Genomic DNA, 15,387 nt, shown 5'->3' with positions numbered 1-15,387 from the left:
TTAGCCAAACCTTTTCCATCAAGCATCATTACTGCCAACTGGTCTGGGGTTAGAGGCATATATAGCTGGACGCTGCCTAAGCATCTTTGAAAATCAGGCTGCGATTAGTTTGGTGTTGAAATATGGCGTTAGGAGCCTGCTTATATAAAATCAGCTTTGGGCAATGAGTACCTGAGAGTGTTTGACAGCCCCTCTTTCTCCTCCCCCCCCTCCCACACACGGTCCCACAGTATCCAAAACATGAGAAAGCCCTGCTGCTTCTCACACTCCCGCTTCAGTGACCGGGTAGGATTCATCTCCCAGTAGCTGGAGGAAGGAGGAGTGTGTAGATGTGAATTCTAATCACTATGTTTGCAGGACAGCCCCTGGATCCTTCTTTCCCCATTGTCCATTCCGTCTCAAATGTGATCGCTGCCGTGGTTTTTGGACATCGCTTTACCATTGAGAACAAAAATTTCCACCAGGTGATTGAAAACAATGATTACATAGTCAAATTCGGGAGCAGCGTCAGCGAGATGGTGAGTCCATACAACCTCTTCTCATTGGCTTATCTGTACCCAAAGCTTAGCGAGGGTTTCTCACCCAACAAAGAAGGAAGTCATGATCCCTGTCTGGAGGAGTTTACCAGGTACATTAGGCATGTCTTCAGAAGGAGGAAACAAGACATGAACGTGGAGAGGAAAGATGGCACTAAAACCCACATAATTATACAGTTCCTGTGGGCTGGTGTACAAAATAGTGAAATAAAGATTTTGGGGTTTTTGAGTAAATGGAATCTTAGTTGGCTCACTTTCTATCAGTTAGCCAGTGCCCCAGCTTCTCCTCCTAGACACCTTGGTACTGGGTCTATTCAGCACTCACTCGTGTGGTGCAGGCTGGAACTCTGAGGCACGCCCAGGTGTTACACCTTGCACGCCTGGGATACAGTCTCACTGATTTGTCATACGTTGAGACAAGGCCTGAAGCTTTAACAGGTAGGAAAGTTGTAAAGACTTTGGGGCTGGGTCGGCTGTGAGGGCTTCAGTGCCATTCTAGCAGGCTGGAGGAAGGGCTTCTGACCACTAACTGGCAGGACAAGTCAGCACTCTTGGATGTAGCGCGTACCAGTTGGCCTTGGGTCTTCTCCTTCTTGGGAACCTTCTCTCTCCTCCCAGCCTGTCTTCCATCCCAGACACTGGTCAGTCAGATAGGAATTGGCTGGGGGTCGTGGCAGCCATCGGGATGGTAGTTCAGGGACAAATTGGTGTAAATCTGAGAGCAGTTCTGTCCGGAGAGGCTGACTGGCAGTGAGACGCTGTTGGCTCATGGGCAGAGGTGGGCGCTCTCCCTGTTTATCAGGAAAGCAGAAACCAAAACCCAGCTTCCTCTTTGAGGCGGCCTTTGCATGTTCCCAGTAGTGGGATGAAGCAGCCTGTGGCTTCCAGGCTCTTTTAGGGTATGTCTGCAATGCACGCACACTGCTTTCAGCAGCATGTAGGGTGCATACACGTTGCTTAGGGGAGGAGAGTAAAGACACACCTGAAGAGCGTGGGGTATGTATGCACTGTCTACACTGCTGCCTCCTCTTTTGGGGTGCTCCGTCTGCGGTCATGTGAATTGCTACCCTAGCTAGAGCCTTCCCTCACCGCATCCCTGATGCCAGCGCCTTTCACTGACTTGTGTATCTACACACCACAGTGCGGTAACAGATTAGAAGTGGGCCTGGGGAACATGATAGCCTTATGGACGACCTCAGGGAGGGAATCCTGTGTGTAAAGGGTGGCATGAAAGAAAGCACAAAGGCTGCTTTAGAAAAAGCAGACAAACAAAGGTTGAGGCTGGAATCATTAGCAGACAACATGGAGAGGTGGCAGACAATATGATAATAGACAGGAGTGGGTCCGTGGGGAGGAGCAGAGTTGTCCGGGGCCTTGAATCTTGCTGTCCCTTGTGCGACTCTAAGAGTTGCATTTGTGTTTTGAGGGCAGAATTTGATCCCTGGACTTCAGTAACACATTCAGTGCAGTGCCTCATGGAAGCTTGCTCGAAATGGACTGAAATCTAACTGAAGGACAGCAAGCAAAAATGAATAGCAATGCACTACCCAATGGGGTACTGCAAAGATCAGTGTTACATCTTGTTCCAGGTACTCTTTGTTACAGAGCAGACAAAGAGATTTGAAATACACGTTACCTTTGTAAATTATACATATAGTAGATGGGGGAATGTTGAGAAAAGCAAGGCAATTATACTGGGGGGCGGGGGAGGTTAGACATCTGGGCAAGACTGATAAAATGACATTAAATACAAGCAAATATATCAAGGAAAAAAAATTCCAATATCCAAGTATTTAATCAGAGTCAGAAAGCTGAAAAGCAGAAAGGACTGAAAGATAAAACTAGAAATGCTCACAGACAGCAGCAATGAGGTAGCAGCTCGATGGATATAGTGGCAGAAATGCCAATGTCTTTTGACTCTCCAGCCCAGTAGGTCTTTTTCTGTCAGAGCAGAGGAAGCAGACAGCTAGTAAAGCCTCTTTCCCTGAATCTGTTTTTGTTTACACTCAGAGTTCTCCTTTCTAGACTCTAGAGTTACATCTCCCAAATGTTATACAGTGGAGTTTTATCCATCTGTCTGAGTAATATCAGCTGGAGTCCTGAGACTGAAACCCCCCAGGTGATGCTGAAAATGTTCCCCTCCGAGTAATTAACTTACTGATCTCACAGGCAACATTTCACCCGGATACTTTAACATTTTGATAGACCCACCACGAATTCGTTAAATGCAACGAATGAAAGCATGCTCTTTTCCTCTCTCACAGCTGTATGACATTTTTCCCTGGCTCATGAATCATCTCCCCGGCCCTCACCAGAAGGTATTCTATTGCCACGAGTTTCTGCGTTCTTTTGCAAGGAATGAGATCAGAAACCACCGAGAGAATGGCCCACCAGACGAACTACAGGATTTCATTGATTTCTACCTGGCACAGATAGACAAAGTAAGTGTCTACTGTGTGTGAATACTATGTGTAAACCCCTTCTATTTCTGGGTTACTTGGGAGCCGGCAACACTCACCTGTGTGCAAGGGCGCTAAGGTTGTTAACAACAAGGAGATCCTGAGTATCCCAGCGGTGATGTAGGATAGGTGGGAATCCTCTATCCACCCCCTGCTGCAGTCCCTTTACTTTTAAAAATTTAAACTTGAGTGCCTCCACCTGGCTGGCCCCTGCAAAGCTTAATAGCGGGCCTTGGGAGCTTCCAGGACTAAATCTAGTCTGATAATAATAATAATAATAATCTGAGACAGGTCTAACTTAACAATTGCACTTATGCAAACTAAACATCCAATATACTTCAATTAGAGTTAACACAACTTTACTTAACCAATTAAAGAAATATGGCATAACAGACTGAAACTAAACATCACTATTATGTTAACTCCACAGGGCAGCTGAATACATCAATTAATAAAATTAGTATGAAAACAAATGAAACTTGTCTAAACTTGCATCTGCACTGTCACTGTGTACCCCACCTGCAGAGTGTGCACTCCCCAGGAGTTCAGAGCCCTGACCCCTTGCTTGCGTGGGCACGCGTGAAGATCTGCAGAAGCAGACCGCGCTCTGTGGGTTCGGTGCACCAGTTCAGCCCAGTTGTCACGCTGGAGGTTTGGAGCTGGCCCAACCCAAGGTCTGCAGTCCTGGCCCTGCTTGAAAGGATTCTCCCGCTGCCTCTTCTCAGGCCCAGTGAAAGTCTCTCTGCAGTGCCCCTTTCCTTCCACGCCCTGCCCCAAACAACGGGGGAGCACTCACACTACCTCCACTGCAGGCCCACCTCAGGCAGCTCCAGGCTCAGTCCCTGCCCTGGCTTGGGCAATGCCACCAACCTCCGAAGCTCCCTGCTCGAACAGCTCCAGCAGGCTCTTAGCAGCAGCTTTGGGACCCCGGCAGCAGTCAGCAGCAGCTTTGGGACTCTGGCAGCAGGCAGTAGCCAGCAGCTTCCAGCCTCGGCTGCACTCCACCCTAGCACCAAAATGGAGTCCCCCACATGCTATTCCCTGTCTCTCTGGAAGGGGAAGAGTCTCTCCCCTCTTCCCCAAGGCATCATGGGAGTTGTAGTCTCCCAGGCTCTTCCCAACTGTAAACTCCCAATCAAGTTCAAAGGCCCCTGAAGTACAGGGTGCCTACATATGCTTTTGGGGCCAGGGCCGGATTTAGGGGCAGGCGACCCATGTGACCTTCTGGCTTGGGGGGCACTGGGCTCAGGGTGCTGTTTTTGTTGTTAGCGACAAAAGGGAAGTTGAAGTAAAATGTTTCGGGTATTCCATATGTGGATTCATTTTTCACTCTCCTCCTGGAATGTTCTGGGTCTTTGTAGAACCTTGTGGAACCTTCCAGACTTTGAGAACTCAAACCTCCTCGAATGTTGTCAGCCAAGCCCTCGCGGGTATATAAAGGGTGGGGCGTCGCCAGTCAGTCAGGGAGATATAAACACGAACTGAAGTGAAATGAGAGCCCCGCTGCGATATTGTGAACCTTGTTTTATTGTGTAATTGTGAAAGTGTACGTGTGGGGAGGTGTCAAAGGAGGGGGGGGCGGGGGCAAAGACACTTTTTGCTGGGGCACCAATAGGACTTCATTACTGTCCTCTGGTATCAATACAGTCTTCTCCAGGATAAGATGGAAAAGAAGCCTCTGAAATGTTTCTTGTGATTTTTAAGGTTCTAGTCTCCTCGCACTGAAGTACTGGGTGTTTTGTCATGGCTTTCAATGGGAGTAGGATGCAGTGGGTTTCTGCCCATGAAAGCTTATGCCCAAATAGATGTGTTAGTCTTTAAGGTGCCACAGAACTCTTTTTGTTTTGCTGACAACAGACTAACACGACGACCACTCCGGAACTTTTAAAAATGTAGTTGTTTTGTTTTGTAAAGTTATCGACACTGCAAATTGCAGGGCATCGAAACAGGATGGAGCGACTCTAATTGTTACCCAGATTGTCCTCCCTTCCGCATGCTAATTTCATCCCTCTGATTGTCACCTGCAGAGCAAAGATGACCCCACCTCTACATTTGATGAAGACAACATGGTCCAGGCTATTTTTGACCTTTTCTTGGCAGGCACAGAAACCACAACCACCACCCTGCGCTGGACAGTGCTTGATATGGTGGCTCACCCAGACGTCCAAGGTGAGTGGCGGACTGGGGAAGGTAGATTTGCCATAGAGAAGTTGGCGCATTTATGTAGAAAGTAGCCCGTTCTGCACAATTTTATTAGATGACTGTAAGTCTAAAATTGACAGTTGGTGGCTGAAGCTCCAAGATGGGTCCCTGGAAAATAAAACAGATGCTTGGTCTGAACCTTGAACCAGCCCTTTTTTTATTATTTCTGACCTCTTAGTTATATAGGGTTTTACACAGTTCGTGTCTGGGTCTGAAGCCAAACTGTTTCACTTTCCTCAGGATCCTGATGCTCCAGTCAGATCAACACAGAAGTTCCAAATAAATCACAAAGTCTCAAAGCAAACAAAGTTCACACACTTGGGGTTTTTTCTTCTCAGTCTTTCCCTGGGTTGCAAGCATCGAAACAATTTTTCCCTCCTTGGGTTTCCTTCTCCAGCCATCTGACTCTGTACAAGGGTTCTCGCATGGTCCTTATGAAGAGAATGTCAGACTTTCACCATCTCTCTCTGTTGTGAGGGAAGGGAGCTATATATATATCGGCTGCCTCCTTCCCAGGGCACCTTTCAACACCATCTTGAACTCTCAAGGATCCCTCTAGACTCCAAGTCCTAGTGTTTGGGGCTGCTGTGAGGAACAGGGTAACTCTGGAGTGGAGACTGGTGCATGCTATTGTAGTCCTGGTCCTCAGTGAGGAAGGTGGCTTTGGCTAGGGAGGTGCTTTCAGAGTTGTTAGCAGGTAAAATTGTGTTTGTGATTGTGCAAAGGCAGGACTTTTCATCCACTAAACTCTTTTGTCCCTTACAGCACATGAAGATGGTGCTTCCATAGTGTGTCTCAACTATTCCCTCAGTCCCTTCCGTCTTAGGATGGAAACCAAATTGCATTTCATACACACTGTGTTATGCTAAAGGGCGTTGGTAACTGCCAGCAAGTGTGGCTTTGACCTCTAGACAATCACAGACTGTGCTGAGGTTGATGGGTGTGCCAGCTGCCCTTCCTTCTGGCTACATGAAAGAAGCACATTAAGCAGATTTATGGAGTCAGATAGCTGAAACTAGAAGTTGCTGCCCAAAGCACTGGTCACATGGAAGGGCTGAACAAGAATTAACTCTGGGAGAATAAGAGGGGATTCCTGGGAACTGATGGAAAATGCAGAGGCTGGTGCATTGATTGGCTTGCCAGGAGTAGGTGTTTTTCAGAAGTAGAAAGCAGTGAGAAAATCTAGGAGATAGCCAGAGAGCAGTATTAAAAGCTTGGCCTTGAGTGGATGCCATGAGAGAGTGTCTTTTGCTCAGAGTGCTGGCTGGGAAGGCAACTTTGGAAATTGTGATCAAGGAAAACTGCCTCCGGTTTGAGCCTTCTGTGTTCAGGGAAACAGGACTTTGTGAACATTCTTGGCAAATACACAGGATCGCACCGAAGAAATACCATATTTGTATAATCAATTTCTCCTCATAATGGAAACCACCCTGCTAGGCCCTGAATATTGGCTAACGGCTCAAACCAAGGGGCATCACTATGAAGCCCTGTCATCTTTCATTTACAGACAGGAACATCACAGGTTGCATTGTCCAAAACCCTTTGGCAGACATTCAGCTATTCCTTTCTTCTTCCAGTGATGCCTTTTCACTTGCTGGAACCTGAGTGTCATTGCATTCTGCTATCACTAGAGGTCTCCTGTTTACTCTGCAATAACCCTTGATTGCTGTATTGTGCAGTGTTTCCAACCGGGGGCGCCCTCAGGCCTGAGCAGGTGTGCCAGGGAATGGTTTGAAAAACTACTTGAAGAGTTCTGGATTGGCTCATGAATATTCATGAGTTCATTTGGAAACTATGCGGTGGTGTGCCTCTAAAAAATTAAAGGTATCAAGCTGTGCCACGGCAGAGAAAAGGTTGGGAACCACTGGCATACTGTACTACTAGGTATACTGTACCACTGGCATACTGTACTACTAGGTATACTGTACCACTGGCATACTGTACTACTAGGCCATACTCACTGCAGATCCCCCCTCGGATCAAACTCTGTTGTTGTCTGAAGACCTGAAGTAACCTGTATTGGACAGGCACTGGCCATCATAGAAACAGGAGTCTAATCTGTGAAATGAAGCTAGAGCAAGCTTTCCCTGAGCAGCGGCTTGCTGCTGGCTGCATCCAAAGCAGACACCATGAGTGTTTACCGAGGCTGCTGCCCCCTGTCCGTCTTACTATCAGAGAAAACAAAGGGAAAGCTCTGCATCAGGGCTGAATTTGGCCCTGACATCTGAGTTTCAGCCGTCTGTTGTTTGGATCTCTCTGGAACATGCCAATCATCTCTCCCAGGTCCTGAGTGGCAGCAGTTATTTGCTACTCTTTTCCGGCTGTCAGGGCTTTACCCACTCACCAGCAATAAAGGAGAAATTCAAATAAGATTCCAGCAGGGAAAAGAATGTGCACTTGCATACAGTCCAAAATACGTGTCCTTACTGTATCTCTTCAGAGAAAGTCCAAAAGGAGCTGGACGCTGTGCTGGGTCCCTCCCAATTAATCTGCTACGAGGATCGGAAGAAATTGCCCTACACCAACGCCGTGATTCACGAGATCCAGCGCTACAACAGCGTTGTTGCAGTGGGAGTTCCTAGAGAATGTATAAGAGGCACGGTGCTGCAAGGATTTCCCATTGAAAAGGTACAGAGCCATTCTCTAGCTTTATAGCCCCTCCTCCCCAATGTGCTGGGAATCCAACTATTTGGTGTTTCCACATATACAGGGGACCCCATTCTCTTTTGCTGTGCAGCACCCTCACTTTATTCCAATGTCGAAATAACAAAGCTGATAGATGAGGTTCCTCGGAAATATCCTGGATTTTAGGGAGTTCCTCAGACAGCCCAGAATCAGTGAAGCCTGCTGTGATCTGGCTATTTTCACCTGCCAGTATACCCCTTTATGGGCCTTGGCAACATTTACACTATGGGTGGAGCCAAGAGTAGGGGAAGCTCAAAGATGCCTTAAAGGCACCTTTAAATTCCCTCTGCTACAAGCTACATGGTGTATATCTTGGTCAGAAAGGTGGGTTGGACCCTCTGTCTCTTCTTCTCCATTTATAATGTTTAAATCTCTCACTGAACGCCCCTGTTTTCACATTCTGTATCAGCCCACTGAACTCTACATGTCTTTGCCATTTTAACATAAGAAAAATGTCACTTGGTAAATGTAAAGCAATTATTTAAAAATATTAAACATTACTCTTTTTGTGTCCATTGAGGAGTCAATAGAAGACTTTTGGGTCTAAGAGTTTTGCACTGGGCTCCATGTTGCTGGTGTTTCCAGCAACATGACTGCTGTCATCTGATTCAGAAGGACGAATAGAAAAGTATCGTCCAACACGCTCCCATAGGTCGACATAGGTTTTTCTCTAGGTGACCTTCCACACGTGACACCAAATGAAAAATGAAAACTGTCCTTGCCCAGATGTCTGATGCAGAGACACAGACCTGAGTCAAATGTTCCTCTGCAGGGCACCATTATTATCCCAAATCTGACCTCTGCCTTGCTTGACCCTGAGCAATGGGAGACACCTCGACAGTTCAACCCAAATCACTTCCTGGACAAGGATGGAAATTTTGTGAACAAAGACGCTTTCTTACCATTCTCAGCAGGTAAGAGCACTGACAGCCAGGTAAAAGCTTCTCAGTGGGTTAGATTGTGAGTGGTGAATTAATGGATTAGTAGTGGAACCTTCTAACCTTCATACTTTATCATTTACACTAAGAATGGCAAAGTCACTCCACTTTCCAGCAAAGATTTAATGACAGAATGCTGCGGTGGGCTCTCGGATTATTAGAACTTCATTGCTTTTGCAAAATGAATATTGTACGCTGGTCACCATTACATTGTCAGCATTTGCTACTAAATTTCACTTTATAGCATATGAGATACTGTTACACTTGTAAAAGAAAAGACTCGCAGGATCTTATTCAGGGAGACAAGGCAATACACCGCGTTTATTGTACATGTGAGAATATCAAAAAGCAGTCACACACACATTCACACCCAGGAAGTTCTGCAGGCTGGTGTGATATAATCACCAGTCCTTTCAGGTGTTGCTCGAACCAGCCTAGTGGCCAGCTAGACTGGGCACGAGGAGGAAGCCGGGCCCCTGTCGGTCGCATGAATCCCATGCTCCAGATGACAATTGCAGAACGAGACCCAAAAGTTCCATGTTTTTACCCCATCTTTGATACTTGCTGCCTCTCATGTCAGTCTGTGGCCTGGCTGTGTCATGCTGCCTCCAGGGTCAGTGTGCTTGTTAATCACCAGCTAATTGCACGCATGATTGTTCTCTTATTTCTGTGCTTTGTTTGTTCCTAGGGTGGATCCTTCTGCACTTTGGGGTCGTTTATTTGCACTGTAGAGTCGTTGATAGGTATTCTTCAGCCTTCAGGGTTAGGATGCGGCAGTTGGTGTCTTTATCCCCTTTCTGTTGTCAGAACAGTTTAGGTTGGTGTCTTTTTATGCCCTGCGCGCGCGCGCGCGCACACACACACACACACACAGAATTCATCAAGGTATTTTTAGGTTCAATAGTACAAGGTTCAGGAAAGATCTTACTTCAAGAAACTAACAAGATGGAGTCCATTTATGCTATACTAACCAGTACTATACCATTATCATAACAGTGAAGGAAGCATATCTACCTCTGTCTCACTTATACAATAAAACAAGGAGTCTATATCTGACTTGTTTGCACAGCTCCTGGGGTGGCTCACAATACCATTTAAAATGCAAACATTGATATTTTAATGGCGCTCACTGCATAGTAAATACATACAAAATGATGGGTTCTAAATTATTTGTTACTACACAAGAAAGAGATCTTGGAGTCATTGTGGATAGTTCTCTGAAAACATCCACTCAATACGCAGCGGCAGGCAAAAAAAGCTAACAGTGTTAGGAACCATTAGGAAAGCAACAGATAGTAAGACAGAAAATATCATAATGACACTATATAAATCCACGGTACTCCCACACTTTGAATACTGTGTGCAGTTCTGGTCGCTCCATCTCCAAAAAGATATAAAAGTTTTATTACAGTGAATGTTTACAAAATAAAAAAGTAACCCATAAAGTTAAAGAGACAAAGTTATAAAACATCCAGGGATAGTATGCAGGTTATCGGGGAGCACAGGGTGTGATTGGGAGTCAGGGGAGAACAACAAGGGATAAGCTGCGGTATTCTGGATGGGGGGTGATGGTGTGGGCGCTAAGAGATACAAGGGGATATAAGGGAATGGGGAAACATTACTAAGTATGTGGGTTACATTGGGGATGTTTTAACAAATATTGTAAATGAGTCAATACAAAGTGGTGTGTCCCTCGCCGCATCCATTGGTGTGTCCCCCACCGCATCCGTTGTGGTGGTGGGTGTTGAGTCCAGGAGTCTGGAAGCAGCAAAAATTATTAGGGGTATGGAGCAGTTTCCCTAGGAGGAAAGAGTAAAAAGACTGGGACTATTTAGTTTCGAAAAGAGGCATTCAAAGGGGAATATGATAGTGATCTATAAAATCATGAATGGTATGGAGAAAGTGATTAGGGAAGTGTTAGTTACCCATTCATATAACAGAAGAAACCAGGGTCACCCAATGAAATTAATAGGCAGCAAGTTTAAAACAAACAAAAGGAAGTACTTTGTCTCACAAAGCAGAGTCAACCCATGGAACTCATTGCCAGTAGATGTTGTGAAGGCCAAAAGTATAACTGGGTTAAAAAAGAATTCGATAATTTGTGGAGTATAGGTCCATCAGTGGCTATTAGCCAAGATGGTCAGCAACCCCATGTTCTGGGTGTCCCTAAACCTCTGACTTCCAGAAGTTGGGACTGGATGACAGGGGATTACTTGATAATTGCCCTGATCTGTTCATTCCCTCTGAAGCACCTGGCACTGACCACTGTTGGAAGACAGGATACTGGGCTCGATGGACCATTAGTCTGACCCAGATTGGCCATTCTTACGTTTTTACTAAAATGAGAATTTTCAAAATAAAGGAAGATATGTTTTGTAATGGTTTTTAATTGTTTGTTCACTTACTAATTTGCAGAAGTAATTGATGTGCATTGGCTTTCCCAATCATTAGTGCAAATTAGCATAATTCTATTGTATTTAGAAATCAGAAGGCAATAAAAATGCTCCTTGATCATTCAGCAGCAGGAATGTGGAAAGTGACCTTCTTGCCTGTTCCTACATGGTTACACGAGAGCTGTTTCAGCGTCAGAGGACAGAATATATTGTGCTGCGTGTACACAGACCTATCCTCACACCTTGATAACTTCAGAAGTACTAAGTGACTTCACTTTAAACAGATGGTATTTTTCTTCCCTCCGTGAGGAGTAGGATTTTGCCAGCTTTGACCGGATCCAATACACAAAAATGAGAATACCGTCAATCCAATTGTAAGTCATTTTTCAAATGGAGAAACCCTCACATTTCCCCCCCTCAGTTACTGTCTCTCTGCTCTTGCAGGGCACCGTATGTGTTTGGGGGAGCTGCTGGCAAGGACTGAGCTCTTCCTCTTCTTCTCCAACTTGATGCGTGCGTTCACGTTCAAGCTACCAGAGGGAGTGAAGGAAATCAACACCGAGGCTATTACGTGGATCACATTGCAGCCTCATCCCTACAAGATCTGTGCTGTTCCCCGCTAGGCTGCAGCACCCCACAAAACACGGGAGGAGCCATCAGGCAGGCGTGTGTCTTTGTGAATATCCACCTTGTACCCCTTATCCTTTTCTTACTTCCAGCTTTCATGTTGCCGTCAGTTTAGCCCAGTGGAGTCCATTTCTCAAGCTGCCAGCTCTTGGGAAATGAATCTGCAAACAGCTGCCACTCTAGGATTGGGCTCTGCTCAGACTTCCGAGTTCCTCCTTACTAGATCACGAAGCAAGAAAATACAAAACAAGACATTGCAGTCAAGCGTTAGTTATGGTTGGCCAGCAATTTGTTAGCTGTATCACACTGAAGCTGATGACATGGCAGCAGCTGAAAGAGAGAAGGGGAAAGGAGGAAGATACTACCTGTCTGAGATCAGGTTTAGCTTTATTCAGCAAGTTCTTATCTCATCTCTGCTACATGCTGTGAAATCTCATCTGCTGCACTGTTTGTGTCTTATGAAATGTACACACAAAACTGAGAGACACCACCAAACTGGCAATACCGCAGCATTTCCCTCTCTCCACTGTTCGTTGTGTACACTTGTTATAATGAAAGGCAGATTGTTGTTTATCAGTAGTGCAAGAAATTTTCCATGAATAGTCCTTTGAATTTTTAATGAGTTTGCATTAGCTGTTTTTACACCTTTTTGTGTTTGCTTTTCACAGATATCACTGTGAATAAGTTGACTGGCAATATTGACTGGCAAAGCAATTAGTTTTAGATGACACTGAGAGTGAATTTCACATTCATAGTCAGAGGTATTAGCATTGGAAACCTGATCCTAAAAGTGAACTCTGATTGAATCAGTGATCAGAGACGTACCATGTGACCTGTGTGTCCAGTCAAAGAGTGAGCTTTTTTATATCAATTGTACACAACAAACTGCTTGTGAAGGATCCACTGACCAGGAATGTATTCACAAAGTAATAAGCAAATAATTATGCATAACGAATCCAAGAAAATCACTGTCGGTTCTTGGACAACTCACAAACAGAAGAGCGTTGATAAATTGTGTAGTCAATTGCTGGACCACACTTTGGTTCGCTATTTCATTATGAAATATACTCAAGAAATGAAATAACCAATGTCAGTGAGGTTAGTTAATATGGTACAAGAAAAAGGTTCTCTACCAGAGATTGTCAAACTGTGGGGCGTGCCCCAGAACGTTTGGGGGGGCGTGAGCATCAACGCCAGGCCGCTCAGGCCAGCCCCGTGGGCGGGGCTCAGGGTGGGAACACCACCTTCATCCCCAACTCACCTCAGCAGGCCATCCAGCCTGTGGGTCAGTGTCAACAACTGCCAGGACTGCGCCGATTTCCGTTCCTGGCAGCCTCCGTGCCCAGTCATTTTTGTCTGGATGGGGAGGGGGAGAGCGCACAACCAAAAATTGTATCTCAAAGGGGCAGCTCAGCTTAAAAGATTTGGAAACCACTGTTCTAGACTATGCCAGTCTCTGAAGAGCAGCAATGTTACGTTCAGTGTGTGCAGAAGGCGTGCTCCCCAGAGCTACACCTTTAAAGCCATCCTTTCACGCCCTACTTGTTTACCAGAGGAAAGGTGTCGTATACACCACTGAAACTGAATTTCATTAATCAGCTTTCCGCTTTGTTTGTTTCTGATATCACCGTGTACCCCCCTTTATCTTTTGTTCTGAACCCAGGCTTTCCCGGTATGATACCCCCTTATCTTTGTCTTGAGCGTATGCATTCCCGCTACTAAGGGGCATGAGGGCACCTCCTAGGTTTGTGTGGGTGACTCCTATCCTGTTGCCAAGAAGAAATAACTGTATGTCCTGACACTGACAGCTTTCCTGTCTACTCATGCCATGGCTTACTTCAGCGAATGCAAGGTATTAGGGGATACTTCGCATAAATATACAGGAATATAACAAAGGTACAGGCCGATCTGGGCTATGTAACTGTTATATGTATACTTAAAAATGCTTAAAATATATATTGTGGGGGGTAGTATTAGCATAATGCATATGTGCGCTAGCCAGCATATATTAGTCGACAGGAGTGTTAAAACTGGTCATGAATTATTCATTACAAATTATTTGCAGCTAACATGTTTGTCTTTACCTTTTTATTGTAGTGGCAGGATCAGGAGCACTGGGGGTGTGCAAGGGGGTGGGAAACTTTCCAAGTTTGCCTGGCCAGTTTGATCGATAGGAGGAAGCCGTGTGATGCATTTAGAACGGTTTGGTAATGTTTTATGAATACGGTATGGCAGGTTACTGGGATGTTTACTTTATTACTAGATGGGATGGGGGAATTTGCCTTGACGTATACAGATGACGTATGTATTTTTAATCAGATCTGGGAGGATCAAGTTTCCCATGTGGATGAGGTCTAATGTCAGATTCCTAAAGTGATGTCTGGTGCTCCACGATTATGATATGGAAGCGACTCATGTTAAAGGCAGCGCTAGTATGATATCAGATGGTTCATCTCATAAGGAGCAGAGGCATAGCTAGAACTGGTTTTTTGGCACAGCCTGTGGTTAACACCGATGGGCACAAGTCTTGTGTCACAAGCGAAACAAAGGCTGATGAAAACCTGGGATGAATTGCTTAAGATCTGATTGGGTGGGCCCTGGCATGTAGGGATAGATCCGTGTCAAGTTATGAATTCCATGTTCTTTTATGAACACTAGCCTTTGTTGTGGGTTAGGGCATCCTTTTTGTAGCAAGGACACCTAGTGAAGACACTATACCTGGGAAGTTGTGACAGAACAATCAAGGTCCATCAACATTAAATGTCTCTACCCTAGTGGAGCAATGGGTTGATGCTGATAGGAGCCATTGACTTTAAATGACTCTTTACCCAGAAGTTGAAGGAGGCTAGAATTTCCCCAGCAGAAGCACATAAGTAACAAAAGGGAGAGAGACCCTTTCAGAGAGGGCTGTTTTTCCAGGCAAAAGGTAATTCCACCACCAGAAGCAAAGTAGCCAGGTCAAGGTGGTCAGAAGGACTCGAACCAAATCCAGGACTGACAGGGGTAGTGACATCACATAGAGGAATACTGCGTTCAGAGCTGCTTGTTGTTTTCCACAGATCTGTAACTCTTGTGCTGTTTAAGAGTAAAAGTGTTTATGGTTAAGAAATTCCTTTGCTAAGCCTGCATTCGTTGCATTATTTCCACATTGACCTTGCAGGGTGAAACTAGAAAACCAGACCTCTCATGGACTCTAGGGGGAACGTGTCTAAGCAATAGGGTCAGGGGGAGCTCGGGAGGCTTGTGGCAATGGTGCTTCTTTAAGTGATTATGCACATATCCATTCCACTATAAGAGGATGGGCGCCCAGTGCACTTCTAGTTGGAGACTTTTGGTAGCAGTCATGGTGAGGAGGAGCACGTGCTTTGCCTCTCCAAGCTTTTGTCCACAGCCACGAAGGCGAGAACGTCCTGCGATTTGAACTGAAAGCTGAGGTTCTCGTGTCACCCTGTGACTGGGAGCTGGGCCTGCAGGAAAACATCCGAACACCGTGCGACTTGTGATCAGATTGTGAGAGTGGGCGACCCTGCTTCCCCCCGGAGCTAAT

The 15,387-nt window shown here is 45.6% G+C and overlaps 1 protein-coding gene across 1 annotated transcript; it reads left to right on the top strand.

Moving 5' to 3' along the window:
* Positions 1-344: 344 nt before the first annotated feature.
* Positions 345-11,836, top strand: LOC137161663 (cytochrome P450 2J2-like; the record flags this gene model as incomplete). Its single annotated transcript, XM_067561044.1, has 6 exons — positions 345-518; positions 2,801-2,977; positions 5,023-5,164; positions 7,638-7,825; positions 8,655-8,796; positions 11,658-11,836. Coding segments are annotated over 6 exons (1,002 nt in total), but the record flags the coding sequence as incomplete, so codon positions are not given.
* Between the last annotated feature and the right edge of the window lie 3,551 nt (positions 11,837-15,387).

This window comes from Emydura macquarii, unplaced genomic scaffold (genome assembly GCF_026122565.2).
Source record: "Emydura macquarii macquarii isolate MOO-44397 ecotype Brisbane River unplaced genomic scaffold, CSIRO-AGI_Emac_v2 contig_2365, whole genome shotgun sequence".
Classification (NCBI taxonomy): domain Eukaryota; kingdom Metazoa; phylum Chordata; order Testudines; family Chelidae; genus Emydura; species Emydura macquarii.
Note: the sequence above shows the minus strand (reverse complement) of the source record. Positions and strands in the feature narration are given on the sequence as shown.